The sequence below is a fragment of the Orbicella faveolata genome, unplaced genomic scaffold (genome assembly GCF_042242905.1).
Source record: "Orbicella faveolata isolate gen_17 unplaced genomic scaffold, um_ofav_v1 contig_34, whole genome shotgun sequence".
Lineage (NCBI taxonomy): Eukaryota > Metazoa > Cnidaria > Anthozoa > Scleractinia > Merulinidae > Orbicella > Orbicella faveolata.
The window spans coordinates 14,237,896-14,257,997 of record NW_028301563.1 but is presented as its reverse complement, the minus strand read 5'-3'; the positions used below and the strand labels follow the sequence as shown (position 1 = coordinate 14,257,997).

The following is a 20,102-nucleotide window of genomic DNA, read 5'->3' as shown; positions in this document are numbered from 1 at the left end:
CGTTTATCAATCAAGTCTGTCTTGGGTATTTCAGGGGAGACCCCCAAAAATTGATCAATATTATATCATTAACAGCGCAAAATTTGTAAAACAAGATCGAATGAATTTTTGTTCTTCAAATATCCACGTCTTTATAAATTTGCTAACAAAATCTACAGCGAACTAAATAAAAAAATCTCGAGGAACTCTTCATGAAAGGTTTTTTGTTTCGTTGTAGCCGCTACTCCGGGAAACAAAAGTGCAATAAGAAAAACGCCTATAAGCCTTTTGATTGGTTCTATTTGTGAAGGTAATTGAAATGTGCTACATTACAACATGACTGGGAAAACGTCACTCCAAGCATATTAAGCTAAAATCCTGCGGAAAACAATAGATACATGTTCTCAAAGCATCATAAACAACTACTCTAAACAAATTTTATTTACTTGAACATTTTGAAACGTGTACATGAGTTTTTAATTAACATATATTTACAGAAATATGGCACTAATGTCTGGATGGAACAACTGTCTGAACTATGGAGTTTACAGTTTGTAAGTTTAATTTAATCAATCGAATCACGTGTTTATCCACCTTCAAGTAGCACGCAGCTCACAAACATTTCCATCCAAAGCTCTATAGGTACACTGTTTCCATACAACTTGGAAAAATCTAAACCAAGAGAAGATATCCTTCGCCGTATGTCTTTTGCGTTTTAAAACATGCACTGATGACAAGTTAATGTTTGAATTAAAACGAACCATGATTAAGTGGCATGCTTTGATTCCGCCGCACATTACCCGATCCTTTTCGAGTTAACATCTTACGTTCCATCCAGACTTCTGGCACATTTAAACAGCGAAACAATATTTACAACGACAGCTTGTAACCGTATCACGCATTCGGAGAGAATGCCTTTACTAACACGGAGGTTTTTCCCTCAATTCCCAAGGTACTTCACAGTAATTTGCTTTGATTTTGCCTTGCTACGCTTAGTGATTGTTTTGAGAGATTAAGCGTCACATTTTCAAGTAATCCTAGCTAAGCCTCGCCCGCACATGTTTTCTCGAGTTCGTATTCGAGTTCAATATTGCTTCACTGGATTTTCTGTGTCTTATGAGATTGGTCAGAATGATTACCTTGGTTCTCGTTTTACGACAGTCAGTTAAACCTCTCTATGGGTTGAATATTAATATATGTTCGATAAGTCATTACTAAACGTTGCACTTCAGGTGATGTCATTCAGCACTCCGCTAAGATGATCTTGGGCCTCAGTGCAGCGTCATTGGGTCTCATTGCACACAAGCCATTTGTACAGTTTGAAAATTGTAGTGAGATGCAAAATTAATTTGTCTCTGCTCGAATCTGTAATAGAACTAATAACCTCGTGGGATCCAAAAATACCAGGAAAGAGATTTGGTAAGGTAAGAGTTAGTTTTATCCTCGACTTGCTTGCTGGAAACCTATTTTTGACGAAAGCACTGGCCCCTTCATAACTCTAGCGCTGCATTAAATATAACTGCACATACATGTCTATGTATAACTTATTTGTACTACTATAATCCCACTAAACATTATTCAAAGTTTTTAATACACGTTAAATCTTGCAAGGTACGTACTTAAAGAGTTAAAAACTGTCCTAATAATAACAATTTTTAAGTATAATCGAACTTGTAAGCAAGGCAATTTTGGGCATTTTGTAGTTTCTGCCAGAGATTGTCTCGCATCCACTATATTTAAACTGTAATGCAAATCAGAAAAGTTAAAGAGGTTATTGATATTCATTACCTATTAATTAACATATGCGGAATCAAATAACAAAGGTACTGGACGTATATCTCTAAGTGACTATTTTCTGTTTATATACGTTATACTATGTTAGCACTACAGCTTAGATAATGTTACAAATTAAAGTAATGAATTTGATCATTCCCTGAAAGATGCCTGTCTGTGGAAATAACTTCGTTGCCTGGATTCTATCACAGTAGAGTTAACTAAGGAATATGAAGACTAAGATTAGGAAATAATGTCTTCACGACGTAAGGCAAAATCCTTGAAGAATATCATTGAAGAATTAAACGAAGTTTAATGTAAATCGATGTGATAAAAAGTGATATTCTCATATCAATATTAGAAAACTTGAAACACCTAAGAGAATTTTGAGACAGATGTTGGCCTAAAAGAAAGAGAAGACTTACAAACTGAATTGTTTCTTGGTAAGATTACCGAAGGAAGAGTTTTTTTTTTGATAGAGTGAGGAAACAGGCAAAATGTCTGGAAGAGATTTGTTTTATTGGCTTCTTAATATGCACATTGTGTACACATAATTTACCAGCTCAACATGCTGCAACAGAAATCAGCAGCCTTGGAACTTTCAGAGATGAGATAATTTCTTTTGTAAAATCCGCCAAAATGTACCTAGAGAGTACTACCACCGTCATTCCATATCAGCCGGCATTTTCAGCCGTGCAAGGAATTCATAATACTCTCCTCTATACTCGTCCTGTACAGGCGCCTGACGCTATCGCATTCATTGGTACGACGGCGGCTAAAACCGTGGGCCAAAAACTTTGTCACGCCTTGTGTGAATATTTCACAACGCCGCCTGCTTCCTTTCGTAAATCCGACAAAACCTTAGTGGTTTGTGTCTTCGAAATAGCCGCTAGTGTGGCTTAAATACAGGCGTTTAGTGTATGTTTGTAAAACTTCCTGAAGAAGTGTACTACTAGTTTAGTGTTTAATTTTAAATCTCAAAGAAAAGGAAATCAAACTTAAAAAGAAACCAAAGTTCTAATTAAAAAAAAAATTGAAAAACTTCTCGGTGTGCTTATACTATAGAGACTAGGCTGTGCTACTCAGTTAAATTTACGAGAAGTTATTATTTTGCACAAAAAATTGATTGTATACGGCCTGATAATTTTAATCAAAACTGGTTAAAAATGTGTTGAATAACTTTTAAACCGATACGAATAGCAGTTCTTCAGAGAAGACAACGTAATGGTTGTTCCGTGCAATCAAGAAAGATACAAAAAAAGTTTTAAATAACCCTCACTTTTCAAATTATACAAATGACTGAATATTGGAAAAATTATCAGATTTTGAGTTTTTCTAATCACACTCTATTTCTCTCTCTAGAAACGAGAGCAAATGGATTGCTCAAATCACCGACAAGAATATGCGCTCGAGACTCGTTCAAAATCGACCTGCTTCCATTCAATGACTTTACCAGGCCAAAACAAATTTTCTAGTAGCTTTCTAATACGACAACTGTGCAAGTTATAACAAACAATCTTGAACAACTAATTTCTTTAAAGCCTTTACTTTCGTTAAGAGAATGCGAGTTACTTTGCTAATGCTATTGGTATTGATATGATTGCTATTCATCTACTAACTTTCCTTACAGCGTTACAGTGTCTTGCCTTAGAAAACAGGCGTCTTATGTGACGCCCTCAAGTCTTCTCCCGAGAAACGGCTGAAACTCGATGTGCCTTTCGTTTGTTTACAGTGCTCAGGTTGTTCGTAATCCGGGTTTAAGAGTTGATGGAGGTTTAAAGTTTTTTCTTTCATGGGTAAAGTATTTTCTTTGCTGATTTTCAGAGGACTTAAAGCTTGTAAGCCGTCATCAAAACTAGGGAGAAAAAGAAATGGCTAAAGTTTATAAATAACTAACACTAATTATGGATTAGCTTGGTCGTGCTTTGAACAACCAGGCCTTGGTTAAGTATTACTGTAGGTAATCATGTCGAGAAGTAATATCCCGCTTTGGCACCACAAGAGACAATGATCTAAGTCTCTTGCTAATACTAGTCAACTGAAGCTAACTGAAACACAAATCTCATATGCTATGATCGATTAGTCAGTACTGCAATATCGGGCAGCACAAATCCCTGGGAAAAATAATTTGTAGATATAGTAGGAGCCACAGTTCTTTACTTGAATGTAGACCGAGCGTTCGCAACAGTCTTCAAACCAGTGAATGCAGACTTTTCTTGTGACTGTACCCTCAGCCACTGTAGGATGATCTTCACTCAACCAGGCAGGAAAGTCTGTGTCACATCTGTTCATCGGTGGACATGTGGTCACCATTTTTGTGCCTGCAGCTCCTTGGAAGCGATACCAGCCATTGAGTGTGTCGTCACATTTGTAGTTTACTGTTACGTAGTCATGTTTTCTTTCTGCATCTGTCAGATTTTGGTAGTTCTTACATATGTCAACTAAAAAAATAAACAGAGTAATACGTAGATAACTCCCTTGATCCGTAGATATCTCTTTCGTGCTGTGTCGTTGTGTGTTACTTGTAGTTTGAATACAGTCACTTCATATATTTTGTTCAATTTTACATCACTTTATTACATCCGGTCATGCGCAAACATTTCTATATGATTTGTCTTCGTTTCCATTTTTCCTGGGAACAAGGTTGTAAAAAGATCTCGCCACCGAAATATAGCTTCTACAATAGGTATTAATTACCACCTTTTTGTCTGTTTATACGAGAAAATCTTCATATTTACATTTGAAATTTCCAGTTCAAATGTTGATGGGTAACCTGTATGTAAGCCATAGCTGAATAAATTTGTCCTTCAGGCGATGATATTTATCGGCTCTAAGTGTAAGAACATCGCAATCAGTGCCAGTGTTTCTCCACTAAGGTATGTTTACTCTCTGGCATTGGATAAACCGCTGGAGGAATATCATGTGGGATACTTTCAGTTAATCAACTATGTAGTGGATTCTAACTTCATATGGGTTATTTATTACTTTTTTCCTGATACATGCCTACTTGTTAAATAAGATTCTTAAATGTGGCAAACCGTCCTTACATAACGACAAATAAAGTTTTTAACTGTAGCCAATTAAAACAGAATAGAAGATATCCCTACTAATGATAAAACTGTGTTGCACCTTCACAAATAGCACGGTTATTTACAAATCCATCTTTGCACCGGCAGTTGTACGATCCATCCGTATTCTTGCACTCAGAGTTGGCAACAGCAACACATAGGTCGACCTGTGCTGCGCACTCGTCGATGTCTAAAAACAAAGGGATCTAAGTGTTACTATTTCAATGTCACAATGGATGGTTAAGTGTCCCATTACGAGCATAAAAGGGAATTCTGGTGGAAATAAACCACTTTACACATTAAAAAGGCGAAAAAAAGTATCAGAAAAATCTCAAGAGAACCTTGTTACGAAGGAAAATAAGTAGAATTGGCGCCTTAAATCCACTCCAAAGTTTTTACATTTCTAAAGTGATTACACGGCATATAGAAACACCTATAGCAGATACATTTTATTACAGTAATCGTGTGGCTGGCTAACGGGAAACTCTCAGTGATATCAACCACACAGTACTGCCATCTGCCCATCGATTGTAGGCGTTTCATCCCTGTTACTTGCATGTGGTTTTACCTTCTGTTACCTACAGCGATTATCTCAATCACAGTGTTCCAGTAAAGTCTAGTGCGCAGCTGCAGTTGAATTCGTTCACTCGTCTAAGTAACTAACTCTTCGCATCATTTCGCCTCCACCTGCCCACAAAAGGTGTAACACCGGTCCTCAATCGAAGCCATACCCATGCAGTCAATTCCCTATCTGTCCCCCCATCACCAGATTGGAGGTTATGACCATGGAACTACATGCCCTAGTGTGTTTAGCATGTGTAACTTTGGGTCGTGTGTCCGCTCACAGGCAAACGTTTACAAGGAAATATGCTGTAAAGAAGGAACTAAAACATTTCTGCTGGAAGAGTAAATAAGATGAAATTTTCACAGCAACTCGTAAAAAAGGTTTATCTTTTGGTTTCCTCGTGGCGATAATAGTCAAAGACGACTTTCATTTTTTTTTCCCTTTTCCAGTGGCTGTATATTTCTAGGAAATACACCTTTTGATTGGATCCCAATCTTTGTTAACATTGCTGTTTTATTATTTACACGAACGATAAGGTTGGTGAGGTTATCTGTTTCGATTACCTGTTTCACATTGCATTCCATTAAATCCTGGTGCGCAGCTGCAGTTGAATCCGTTCACTCGGTCTGTACAGGTCCCGTTGTTCTTACAGGGATGACTTGCACAATCATCGACATCTGTTTCAAGGTGATAAGGCAGAAAGTTAATAACGGTCACATTCGATAGAACCTGCAACAACTAACAACAAAACTCAATAACAAAACTATGCTTGAAGTTAAAAAATACAACACTGCGCGCAAACAACTTAGAGAGAGATTAAAACCCGAAAAATTTGAATGAAAATCAACTAATTTTGGTTATAGTTACCTGTTTCACATTGTGTGCCATTAAATCCTGGTGCGCAGCTGCAGTTTAATCCGTTCACTCGGTCTGTACAGGTCCCGTTGTTCTTACAGGGATGACTTGCGCAATCATCGATATCTGTTTCAAGGTGATAAGGCAGAAAGTTAATAACGGTCTTATTCGGTAGAACCTGCAACAACCAACAACAAAACTCAATAACAAAACTATACTTGAAGTTAAAAGATACAACACTGCAAACAACTTAGAAAGAGATTAAAACCCGTAGAATTTGAAAGAAAATTAACTAGTTTTGGCTATAGTTACCTGTTTCACATTGTGTGCCATTAAATCCTGGTGCACAGCTGCAGGTGAATCCGTTCACTCGGTCTGTGCACTTCCCGTTGTTCTTACAGGGTTGACTTGTATAGTCATCGATATCTGTTTTAAAGGGATAAGGTAGAAAGTTAATAACGGTCATACCGTAAAATACCATGTTAAAGCCTCCCAGGATATAAACCCTTCTATTTGCTAACAGAGATATTATTCCAGATATTAGCGCTCCCCCCCCCCCCTCCCACGAAACCGGATAGGAACCCATCTAATGTATAACTCAGATAACGTTCTGTTCCTTTCCAGTTGTTCCAGTCACACTAGTGTTTTATAGATGTTTTTAAAACATATTCTCCATTTATTGTTACGCACAATAAATGTATTAAAAATCTAATAGTTCTAAATGTATTGGTATGTTAGCTTCAATTAGTTGCTCAGTTACGTTTTATATCGTCGTTCCGAAACATTATTTTTATTCCACTTATATTCCCACCCCCGGATATAAGCACCCCCCCCCGTCTTTAAGCCCACACAAAACCCCTTATGACGTTATATGATCCCAGGGCTTTAACTTGGGATTGTACCGTATACGATAGAACCCACAACAACAATATCTGCAAAATAACCAAAAATGCATAAGATCGTTTAACGGCCCAAATTTCGCTCCTTAGAGACTTGGATAGGTCAATTGGACAGAATTATGGAGAGAAAAGAAAGTTGTGGGAAAAAAGTGTGCTTTTCTTTAACCAAATATGCATAAGCAAAAATATGTTTCTCCTCTCTTCAACCAGTTTAAAAATCGAAGGAAAATGAATTTTGGATATAGTTACCTGTTTCACATTGTGTGCCATTAAATTCTGGTGCACAGCTGCAGTTGAATCCGTTCACTCGGTCTGTGCAGGTCCCGTTGTTCTTACAGGGATGACTTGCACAGTCATCGATATCTGTTTTAGAAGATAGGATTGAAAGGATTAAAATGCAATTGCTTATGTTGTTACACTTGACGGAGCCCGACTCGGAACAAATAGGCAAAAGAGATCACTAACTAACTAACTTTCAGAGAGTTTTTTGCTTTTTATAAAGAAAAACAAAATATCTTTATCAGATATCCATCATTATCATAATCCAGTCAGGGAATGGCAACGGATCTGCCCAAACAAGGCAATCACGAACTTCCTAACAATAATAGACCAATTTCGCTACTACCTGTGTTGTCAAAGGATTGTGAAAGAGTCGCTTATAATCAGTTTGTCACCTATTTGACAACAAAGAAGAGGCTGACGACAAAACAAAATGGAAGCAAAAAATGGTACTCTACTGAAACATCATTACTTCGCACGACTGATGCATTTCTTAAAGGAATAGATAAAAAGAAATTAACTGCCTGTGTTCTCCTAGATATGAGCAAAGCGTTTGATAGTGTCGACCACCAAATACTGTTACGAAAACTACAAGACGTTGGCGCCTCAACTAGTGTGCTACAATGGTTTAACAGCTATCTCACAAATAGATATCAAGTTGTACGAATTCACTCCACTGTTTCCAATCCAATACCAATTGAATATGGAGTACCTCAGGGTAGCATCCTGGGCCCCTTATTATTTAGTATATACGTTAATGATCTACCGGAAGCTCCACGGAATTGCTCTACTGAATGCTATGTAGATGATACAAAATTGTTCGTTTCTTTTCATTCACAAGACACCCAACGGATTGTTGAGGAGATGAACGAAGACCTCCTCGGTGTGCGCAACTGGTGCTTCAGAAATCGGCTATTACTAAATCCAGACAAGACGAAATTAATTGTTTTCGGGAGCCGACAGATGACTTCGAAGCTCCATGATTTTCGTTTGTCTTTGTTGGGAAAAGACATCTCCCTAGTACAATCAACCAAAGATCTCGGCGTGATTTTGGATTCGAACTTGACATTTGATGATCATATTAAGACCACAGTATCGGAATGTATCGCACGCCTCGCGCAAATTAGCCGTGTCAAACGCTGTCTTGACAGAACGTCGTTGTTAACCGTGATAAATGCCTTGGTTTTCAGTAAGTTGTACTACTGCTCGAACGTCTGGGCAAATACCACAGAGAAAAATATAAGGAAATTGCAGGCTGTGCAGAACTACGCATGTCGAATCGTTAGTGGCGCGAGAAAGTACGATCATGTAACTCCCCACTTAAAAAGTTTGTCTTGGTTACCCGTTAAGGACCAACTATACTACCGCCAAGCTACCATGGCTTTTAAATGCATTTCCGGACACGCCCCCAAATATCTGACGTCACAATTCATTACCCGCGAGCAAGTTACCAAGCGTACAACTGCTCCTTGAAATATATCTGTTCCAGAGACAACTTCTTGCTGGGTGGGAATCTTCTGGTTCTGACCACCCGCTGTCAGTTGCACGGGGAAGATGGAGCCTGTTGGCCTGTTAATTATTAGTCTAGAGAAGATAGCAGATCTGAAACCTATCATTTTAGTTCTCAGCTTCATAAGCTATATGAACGCTCTCGTTGTAACTCTAAACAAACAGTTTTGCTCGGATGGAGTCCGATTGGGTTTTAAAGCTGGCCTTGTTCTTTACATTTATGGCTCTCGGCTTCTTGACCTTCATAAATGCTATTGCTGTTTTAACTCCAAACAAATAGTTTTGCTCGGATGGAGCCTGATTGGGTTTTAAAGCTGGGCTTCTTCTTTATGAAGAGTATCTCATAAATTAAACAGTCTATGTCCATGTCTTGAATGTTCTTTTCGCTATGGAGACGCTTATTGGAAGGGTTTATTAAAACACACTCCTTGTTATTACATTAACAGAAAGGTAACATAACCTAAATATAAAAGTTCGTAAAAATTTGATTTAGCGCCAAAGTTGCACTTTTCGCAAATATGCCTTTTTTTTATAAAATACAGAGTCTCTAATCACAGACTCACAGAAACAGCCTGGAAGTTTAGGCATTTTACAGCGTGTAGATGAGGCTTATTGCAAGAAGTTTGTAAATAATAAATCAAGGTAAAACCCCGAACGTATAGTTACCTAGTTTAGACATGTCACAACGAGCCAGGACTACCTCGCCAGGTTTAGTTGAATCGAACCAGTAATTACCGCTGACTGCATCTTCTCCTTCACTCGCCCTGATCTCGGCGCACGACTCAGCTGGCAACTCGGGAACGGATCCAAGAGGAACTAAAAATAGAAAAGTCAAAAACATTGTTTTTTTAGCGATTTCTTCTCATTACTAAACACCACTTTTGTTAAGCACTCTTCACGAAAAACTGGGGGCTTTGTTTGTAGTCCTCGGGATGCAATGAGATTCTGGGCACGCTCGTATAAGATACGAGTACTATCCTTAAAAAAAAAAAGATGCAGATGAACATTCAAAGAAGAAGAATACCTCTTTCCCTGAATCGTTTAATATAGAACCGATCGCAGTCCGGAACAAAATCTTCAGGTCTGGCTTCTTTGGTGCGGTTGTTCAACTCACATATGCCTTGGCTGATGACGTAGTTAAAGCTTTGACATCTGACGTCATCATCACACTTGTCTAAACAATTAAGCCCAATTCCGGTCTTCTCCTCGATGAAGGTATGTCCTTTCAACATCATGCCACGGATGGAATATTTGCCTTGAATTATACACTGCTGAGCGTCCAGTTTATAAAACATCTGAGACATCAGAAGCACCGTGATTGCCATACTTATGCCAGCTTCTGAAACTGTCATATGGAGAGAAAAATATCAAGCCTTGCATAATATGTTTCTTGCACCTTACATAAAAAATTAACTGTTAGATGCAAGCGAGCATCTCGCTCTCTTATAGCTGAGTGTCAATGAGCCAAATTCCTATAAATGGCAGCGACACAACACGCCACCTGTTATTACACAGTGTTGCTTGTAACCAATCTTGAAATAAATTTAGGGAGCGGCTGGTGAGGGAATCATTGAAATTTACTTCATTAAGTGAAAAAGAGAGGTGAAAAACTCAGGCTGCGTCCACACTACAGTGGAGAAATTTGAAAACACGGCTATCTTTCTACGGTTAGGCCTGCCGTCTCCTCTAATCCGTTACGAAAACGCTCTTTGAACAGGAGGAATTTGAAAACACGGCTTTCTTTCTATGGTTAGGCCTACCGTCTCCTCTAACTCGTCATGAAAACGTTCTTCCAACAGGAGGAATTTGAAAACACGGCTATCTTTCTATGCTTAGACCTACCCTCTCCTCTAACCCGTTATGAAAACGCTCTTCAAACGGGAAGAATTTGAAAACGGCGGCTTGCGTTTTAGTGTGCGTGGACGGGAAACATTTTGAAAACAGAGCTTTTCGAAAACGATGACATCGCGATAATTAAGCGATTTACCTGCCAGAGTTTTCCTCAAACACAAGCCAAAATAACCGGTGATTGTAGCATTTTCCAAATTTTTTCCTTGTAGCGTGCAAGAAAAACATTTACTACGTTTTTATATGTGGTCTGTTGTATTAATAACCTGTAACGCTGGCGTTTTTTCTGGAAAAGAGCTGGTTAAATTTATTTACGCATCAACCTAGCTTTTTGTTTGCTTTCTTCAACTTACTGAATCCAAGATAACGCTCGCTTAGACAAAAAGAAGACAAAAAAGTTCAACAAATACACAAAACGAAAGAAAACAAATGAAACGCTCGAGTTCGCTCGCTCAAGAGAAAACCGCATACTGGCCTTCAAACCGCAACGTACTTAAACAAGAAAGATGTTTTCCGCATAATTTGACTAATTGAGGGGTTTCAATGATGACATACGGTAATTTCATACTGTGAGGAAAGTGGGTATTTTAAATCCACCTGTTACTGGTAATAACTTCCTTTATTGATTCTCGAGTGCTTTGGAGCACGAAAGAAGTCGTTTTTAGTTTTAGGCTACAGAATTCAAAGGATAATTATCTTAATTACAGAAGACTGACCGAAGAAAACTGTGACACAACGCATGGGCATAAAGTTCCTATTTTTGTTTATGATTAAATTCAGATAATATATTTTTTAAGAACAGCATTACGTATAGTAGGATATGTTTGTTAGACTGTAACAAGAAAGCCCGCATTTCGCTTATTTGCCGTTTGAACTCCAAATTTCCGTGCCCTTCGAAGATTTTTGAAAGATCTCTCCACAAAGATCACCTTGCCGATTTTATTAACGAAAAATGCAGCATCATTCTTTTTTAGGCGATATAATACAAACTAGACATGCATTTTACAGACCTCTTTTCCCATCTAGTAAGAAAATAGCTGGTTTTGATATTCTAGCTTCCTCTTCGTCTTTATTTATGTGCTGACTGACTGAGAATTATTTTTAAGAATGTAGTGATGCTATAAGATAAATGCAAGTAGCAATTTCTCGTACCAACTCTTGTAAAGAATTATGCGTCGGCAATCGTGTCAAAAGGCGCTGTTACACTTGGTTATTAACATGCCTTGCATTGCTGTCACGAATACGTGCGAGACATGTCCAATTCAGGGAGAGTTACACTAGACGACGCTTCGTGCAAATTGCCTCGTAGATGCGCAATAAAATTGTGAGACAAATTACTAATAAATTCCGGTAAATTTATTCAAATGTTATTTGTGGAAAACTTAGCGATGATGCATCAAGAACTTGAAATCTCCTTGAAAATGGTTTTCGTTATCTTACGGTATTTTGAAATTACAACTATCGGCTTTAAAATACCAAAGAGTGCTAAATAAACAAAGCTTCCACGAAGGACAAAGAAGACAAAAATGACTGAACTGCCACTTTTAGAAGATTAGTTTCCCAAATGACCACAAAAGACTGTGATCTAGACGATAGTCTCTTAATTATCACCATCATTATCATCATTATCGAGAAAACTATTGAACCAAATAAGTTCATTTATATTTTTACATGGGTCTTATCTTTTAAACTTTTCGGGTATCGACAATTAAGGACCGAAATTGCTTTCGCAAAAGAGACAGACAGGAGGTAAAAATGTTACCAAAAAAACCGCATTTTTCTCCGTTTTTGTGAGTGATTAATGAAATATCGTGTCAGTTTTACCTGAGAAATTTTATCATAACAATTTTGCGTGATCTTGGCGAGTTCCAGCTGAATGAAAATATTGACGGTGTTCAGACAAACTCACACAAACTCACACAAACTCGGATTCTTGGTCAAATTGGAATTTTAAAATGTCGGTATTCATAAAGATAGCAAAATAGGAGTACCCGGAAAAAAACATGACCGAGAAGAAGAGGTTGAAGAGAAGAACAAACAACAAACTCAACCCACTTATGAGGCAGAGTTTGGGATGCCAGCCCAGGCAATTGGATGTTAGGATACACAAAGTAGGATAGTATAAAACGCGATTGAAAGGCTATCAATGAAAATGTAAGGGCATTTTGGAACTCACCCTGAGCTTGCGTTTGACGAAGCGTTATTGAAATCGATGACGCAAAAATGAGGAGCGCAGAAATATTCATTTTTCACCGCAACGAATGTCTTCAGTTCTGAAGTCCTATGGAAAGAATTGAGCTAGCACTAGCTGGCGATGTGAAGTCGACAGATAACCAGCTCTTTACGAGTCAACACTGTAATAAGGGATGGCGTGTTTTGTCTCTGTCATTCAGAGCTATTTCTGCTCATGTCAGTTTGGCTCCTCCTGCTCCTACTAGAACTTTCCGTTTAAATTACGCACTTATTATGTGAACAAAATATTTCTATCTGCGGGTTTCTCAACTAAGCTTATAAGAAGGAATTACTTCTTGCGCTTGTTTATGAGTGTTTAGTTCAATGAAAGATGCGTTCCAAACTCATGTTTTTAACAATCACTCAGTTAAAAACCTGGAATTTCGACGGCATTTCCCGTGTTCCCTATCTTTGTTTTGGTTCTTTATTATGAATTAAACATTGATTTCGTTGTTTTCATCTTGTTAATTTTTTTTTCTTCAGATTTGTTCGAGATAGAGTTGGCCTAAATGTTGAAAGCATATCTATAACAAGACGTCATTGCGACTTGGACTGTTAGCTTAACTATATTCCTCGGCTTTGTTGACGTTTTGGCAAAAGGTAGGATGTTAAACAATTTATTTTACAGCCCTGCAAGCATGTGATTGATTTAAGTTAAAAGTTAGTTAATTGATTAAACGCCATTCAAACAAATTAATTTAAATTTATGCTTTTCCTTTTGCAAACAAATTGACATATTGTCTGCTTCTCATTTTGCCACACTCCTAATTTGGAAAAAAAAGGCATATATTTTCAGGCGCCAAGTTACGCTCGTTGCGATGTAAATATGGCAAACTATTTTATTCCGAAGACCTTTTATTTTGTATTTCGATAAAACAACAACTCATGTCTTTACTTTCGCTCAGTTAAAAATCTTAAATTCCTATGGCATTTATCGTGTTCTCCACCTTTGTTTTTGTTCTTTACTGAAAATATAAATATAAATTTCGTTGTTTTTCTGTTAAGAATATATTGTTTTTTAGCTCAAGGTGGCTCAAGATTAATTAACCTGAATATTGAATAAATATATGTTAGGGCGTTATTGCAGCTTCGAGCTAAGCCTATATTCAAATTAAAAATAATAATAATAATAATAATAATAATGATAATATTAATATATTATTATTATTATTTATTTATTTTTAAAGGGAGTGATATCAAACATTATATTCTGCAGGCCTCCATGCACATGGAAATTGTATTTTGGAAAACTGGTCGCTTACGAGAGGTGGTCGCAACCGGAAGTTCGACTATATACTACATGTTATTATGTCACTCTTGGTCTAGAGGCAAGCCAACAAAAGACGACCACATGTATAATTTCCATGTTAAAAGTTTAACACTTGGTAACCACGCACTGAATAGTAATTTCATTTCCGGTCGGTGCGGAGTCGAAGACGATTAGCAAACATCACTGACATGCGCAGAGCATTGAAGTCATTTGTTGTTTCCGGTAGCCGTTGCAATCTGTCACGGTCGTCCTTGCTAAAGGTCTGTCTCCTCGACAAGGCTTGTACGTATACCGAACAATAAGGGACCATTCAATATTTATGCCTTGGGTGAATGGAGAGGGGGGCTGGAAAATAAGAGGGGGAGTGATCAAAAAATTAGAAAATGAAGAGGGGGTCACTAAAATGAATAAGGATAGGAGTGGGACAGGGGGGGGGGGGCTATGTATTTCTTTTAGCCATATAGGGCATACCGGTGAACACTTCCAAACAGTCCACTTACATGGGTCAAGTAATACAAAAAAAGTCGCGACAGTGAGAGGACGACCTCACAATATTGCGCCCAGATCGGGTTTGGTCAGAGACCTGTGCTACAACAGGTACTCTGTCACTGTTAGTTTCCTTTTGAATCACTCTCGCTTTCCGATTAATCAGAGCTGCAAAGATGCGAAATAACGATATCATCTCCGCTGTCACTTTCCGCATCAGAACTGCTGTCCATATCATTGTCACTGTTAGCATCTTGCAGTACTTCGTGCCGCTGAAGAGAGACATGGGTATCAAGTACCTCACCCATTCTGATCAAGGCATGTTCAGTGACTCGTTGCACCTCATCATTTTTCTTGCTCTTTAATTGAAGGTTGAAATGACTGACGGATACTTGTCAAGCTCTTGATTGCCTAATTGCCCAACTTTACCAGTGCGACAAGATGTGGTCCAATCATAGTCCTCGAAGCATTCCTGTTGTTTCTGCTTGCGTTTCCTGTTGTCTCTGCTTGCATTTCTCACGTCATGTATCTGTTTAAGTTTGCATCCGGTCTTGCGGGTTCTTTAGCATTATTTTCTTTTGACATGCTTTTAACAACACAATTCTTTGCTATTTCATTGAAAAAGTATTTTTGGACTGAACAATTTGCATGGCAGAAATTGAATGACAATGTGAGACCTGTTCTCATTATATATTTCTTTCATTATCTATATTTATGTTTCTTTATATTTTATCTCTTCCACGCCGGCTGCCTTGGAATTCATCACCAAAATTGTCAACTGGAAAAGAGAGTAACAGCGAAGGCTATTTTAAGTACTTGCATAAGGACCTAAAGCACGAAAGGCCCAAGTAATTTAACAAAATACTCCCAGACATGTACAAACATGCACAACCTAGACTACGAGTAGTCCCTCTTTCGCTTAGTCCGTCGTGCGTGACGCGAAAGAAAACCGCGAGAAAACAAAATGGCCGCGCGAAATCCGCCCAAGCCCAAGAGTTTGCCCTTTCACGGCCGAGTGATTTTTCGGTGTAGGATTTCTCATCTTGACGTTCTCTTATTATCGCCTGTTGTCAATAACCCCGAAAGATATCCTGAATAAAGTTGCTCTGGCAAAAACATATGCCGTGAGAAGTATATCTTCGTTCAGTGTTTCTTCAGCGAAACTGCCAAAGACGTTTTAAAAAGAAGACGGCGAATGAGGCATCTTGTAACGATTTTCGCTGCGTCTGTAAGTGTAAATATAAAAGTTATTGCGAAAATTTCAAATGCAGAGTTTCAACCGAGAATTTACATTATGTGTTTGGCATAGGAGATCATCCAACTGCGGTGAAATGTTTGCCGATAGCAGCGGAAAGTTTCAGGTGAATGTCCGGTTTCAAGTGAAAGTCCGGTTAAATCTTTCAAACGGACGGCAGAAAGGCCAAGCTCAGTGAATTTATATTCGCTGACTTGGACGATGCTGCCGATCGGCGAAATCACTAACACGCTCGCAGTCGGGTTGGGGGCGGAAAGCTTTGCCAAACAAAACACTGGATAAATTTGAATCTTTCCAAAGCCTGTTGGCAGATTCGCAAGAACATCACGGCTTGCGAAGTGCGATTCCAGCACTTCGATTTGCTCTGGTACCACTTCGATTCGCTCCGGTTCCAAAACATTCCCGCAAGACGTCACACGTAACTCGAATGTTGTCAACGTTGTCAACGTTCGTAACATAAGCCAATCATATTTTTGCGTTGTGAGAACAACGCATAATTCAAACTCTTGGGCGTAGGCGGTAGTCCCTCCTTTCGCGGGGCCATATTTTTTCTCGCGGTTTTATTCCGCATCACGCACGACGGACTAAGCGAAAGAGGGACTACTCGTAGTCTATGCACAACCCTATTTGCTGGATAACTTTACAAGGAAAGGAAAAGAAGATTTCAAACCCAAAAATATTATGAAAAGGTCAAGCATGACTTGAGTGTTCTTTATTTCTGAAACAAATGAAGCCTCCTGTTTTAAATTGATAAGAATGTCCCCGACACAACTAAGGCCTAATCATATAGGCATTGTGTCCAAGGGTGTTAAAAAATTCAAAACAATTATGTCCCAAATGAAAAAGGAAGAAAATTAACATTCCATCTAATTTGGGGACACTTTTTAACAGAAATAAACTTAAGCCATAGAGCAGTGAGCAATATCAGTATACTAAAGCAGTGCAAGAGGAACTTGCTCAAATGAAAGGAGATGTCAGTGACAAATAAGAGAAGTTTTTAAGCATAAACCAAAGTCTTGACCGAGTACTCAAAGGTTTGCTAAATAAGACAGGAATGAAGAACGGAAGACAAAAAAAAAAAAAAAAAAAAAAGAAAAGAAAAGAAAAGAAAAGCTGAAAAGGGAAAGAAAAAGCGCCTAAACAAAATCCAAGAAGAAACAAGGCGTAAAATCATTAAACGTGATTCTGAGGAAGCTTACAAGTTTATTACAAAAAAAATACTTCTGTTAAATGCACTAGAAAAATTGAGAGCATACTGGCACAAAGCTCGATTAGCAAGCCTCATTAACAAGGGAAATTGGCATCCAGAAGCAAGGATATGTGCACTTGCGCTTATGCAAAGCTCACCGATTAAGAATTAGACGCAAACTGCCATGAAGAGGAAGGACATAGTGAAGAAGAAGTGAAACGTGAAAAACGTGATTGTAAAGAAAGAAAGAAGTGGTGGAGGATAATAAAGAATTCAATGAAAGAAATTAAGTGTCATTGTCAGAGAGAACCGGGCAGTACCACTAGATCGAGGTCGGCCGTTTACTTTCATCTTTTCACAGTATAAAAGCTATCCGAAAAGATTAACAGCCATGACATTTAAAGGAATTTTATTTAGTTTAACATTCTGAAACGTGTACATGAGTTTTTCTAAAACAAACATATACTTATAGATTTATTGCATTCATGTCTGGATGGAACAAATGTCTTAACTATCGAGTTTAGAGATTGTACGTCTAATTTAATCTGAATTCAATTCTGTGTTTATCCACCCTCATTTCCATCCAAATCTCTACAAGTACGCTCTTCAGTCGTTATTAACAGACTGGAAAAATTTTATATGAAGAGAAGTTATTCTTCGCCGTATTTCTTATACGTTTAACACTGATGGCAAGTTAATGTTTAAAACAAACCATGGTTAAGTGGCATGTTTTGATTTCCCAACAGAAACACCTTTCGAGATAACATCATTACGCTCCATCCAGACTCTGGCACATTTAAACAATAAAACAATATTTACACCGACAGGTTATAACTATATCATGCATTCAGAAAGAATGCTTTAATTTACTAACACAGAGATTTTTACCCTAAATTCCCAAAATAATTCACATTAATTTGCTTTGATTTTGCCTCGCTACGCTTAGTGATTGGTTTAAAAGCCTAGCGTCACATTCTCAAGCAATCCTAGCTAAGACTCGCTCGCACATCCTTTCTCAACTTCGTATTCGAATTCAATATTGCTTCAGTCGAATGTCTGTGTCCTTTTTGATTGGTCAGAGTGATTACCTTGGTTGTCGTTTTACCACAGTCAGTTAAAAACCTCTCTATGGGTCGAATATTAAAATATGTTGGATAACACATTACTAAACGTTGTATTGTACGTAACATAATTTAATTAGTACTGCACTAAGATGGCATTGGGCCCCAGTGTAGCGTGATAGCGCGCAAGTCATTTGTACAGTTTGAAAATTGTATTTAGATTGAAAATTAATTGGTTTCTGCTGGAATCTGTGAGAGAACTAATAACTTCGTGGGATGCAAATTTAACCAGGAAAGAAATTGGGTGGGATAAGAGTTAGTTTCATCCTCAACTTGAATTTTCACTTAAGTTAATTTGTTGCTATTTGAAATCTATTTTTGCATCAAGAACAAATTAATCAACAACAATTCCAACGCTTTTCTTTTGACTCCTGGTGCCTTTTGTCGCACGGAAAACTTGACAAAAGCACTATCATGGTACTGGCATTTGGTAAATGTAACTGAACATACATGTATATGTATAACTTAGTTGTACTAATCCCATTAAACATTACATTATTTTGAGTAACAAGTTGAATAATAATTACTGTTATGATAACAAAGGGTCCTTATTCATAGTTTTAAATAGACGTTAAAACTTATAAGGTACTTATAGAGTTAAAAACTGTCCTAATAATAACAATTTTTAACTATAATCCAACTTGTAACCAAGGCAATTTTGAGCATTTTGTAGTTTCGGGCAGAAACAGTCTCGCATGCAAATGAGAAAAGTTAGAAAGGAGTATTGATATTCATTACTAACATATGCAGAATCAAATAACAAAGGTACTGGACGTATATCTATAAGTGACAATCGTTTGTTTATATACCTTACACGATGTTAGCACTACAGCTTAAATATATTTACAAAATTAAAGTAAGGAATTTGATCATTCCCTGAAAGATGCCTGTCTGTGGAAATAACTTCGTTGCCTAGATTCTATCACAGTAGAGTTAACTAAGGAATATGAAGACTAAGAATATAAAGACTAAGATTACGAAATAATGTCTTAATGACGTAAGGCAAAATCCTCGAAGAATATCATTGAAGAATTAGACAAAGTTTAATGTAAATCGATGTGATAAAAAGTGAAATTCTGATTAGAAAAGTTGAAACACAAAAGAGAATTTTGAGACAAATGTTGGGCTAAAAGAAAGAGGAGACTTACAAACTGAATTGTTTCTTGGTTAGATTACCGAAGGAAGCAGGCAAAATGTCTGGAAGAGATTTCTTTTGTTGGCCTCTTAATATTTACATTATGTACACATAATTTACCAGCTCAACATGCTGCAACAGAAATCAACAGCCTTGGAACTTTCAGAGATGAGATAATTTCTTTTGTAAAATCCACCATATTGTACCTAGAGAGTTCTACCACCGTCATTCCATATCAGCCGGCATTTTCAGGCGTGCAAGGAATTCATAATTCTCTCCTCTCTACCCGTCCTTTACAGGCGCCTGACGCTATCGCATTCATTGGTACTACGGCGGCTAAAACCGGATCACTCACGGTTTCTGGTAAACCAGGCTACTAGGACTCGACAAAAATCGTCTCGATATAATGTGTGCTCGATATGCAACGAAGACGTGACTCGTTTAAAAAACCAGGCTCGTTCTTGAAACTTTCGGAAAACGAGACTTGTTTTGACGGAAAACTATTCAAAGAAGAAGACTCGTTCGGAGTGTTCGGAAAACGAGACTTGTAAAAACGAGACTCTTTTGAAATAACGAGACTCGTTCGGAAAAACGAGACTCGTTTTGAATAACGAGACTCGTTTGGAAAAACGAGACTCG

General features: G+C 37.8%; 1 protein-coding gene across 1 annotated transcript; it reads right to left on the bottom strand.

Annotated features, from left to right (window-relative positions):
• Positions 1-404: 404 nt before the first annotated feature.
• Positions 405-10,267, bottom strand: LOC149104943 (uromodulin-like). Its single transcript, XM_089272301.1, has 4 exons — positions 9,952-10,267; positions 9,594-9,743; positions 4,860-5,010; positions 405-4,294 (listed from the first exon to the last, which is right to left on the bottom strand). The coding sequence occupies exons 1-4, from the start codon at positions 10,250-10,252 to the stop codon at positions 3,832-3,834; spliced, it is 1,065 nt and encodes a 354-aa protein (XP_089128427.1). The 5' UTR covers positions 10,253-10,267; the 3' UTR covers positions 405-3,831.
• Between the last annotated feature and the right edge of the window lie 9,835 nt (positions 10,268-20,102).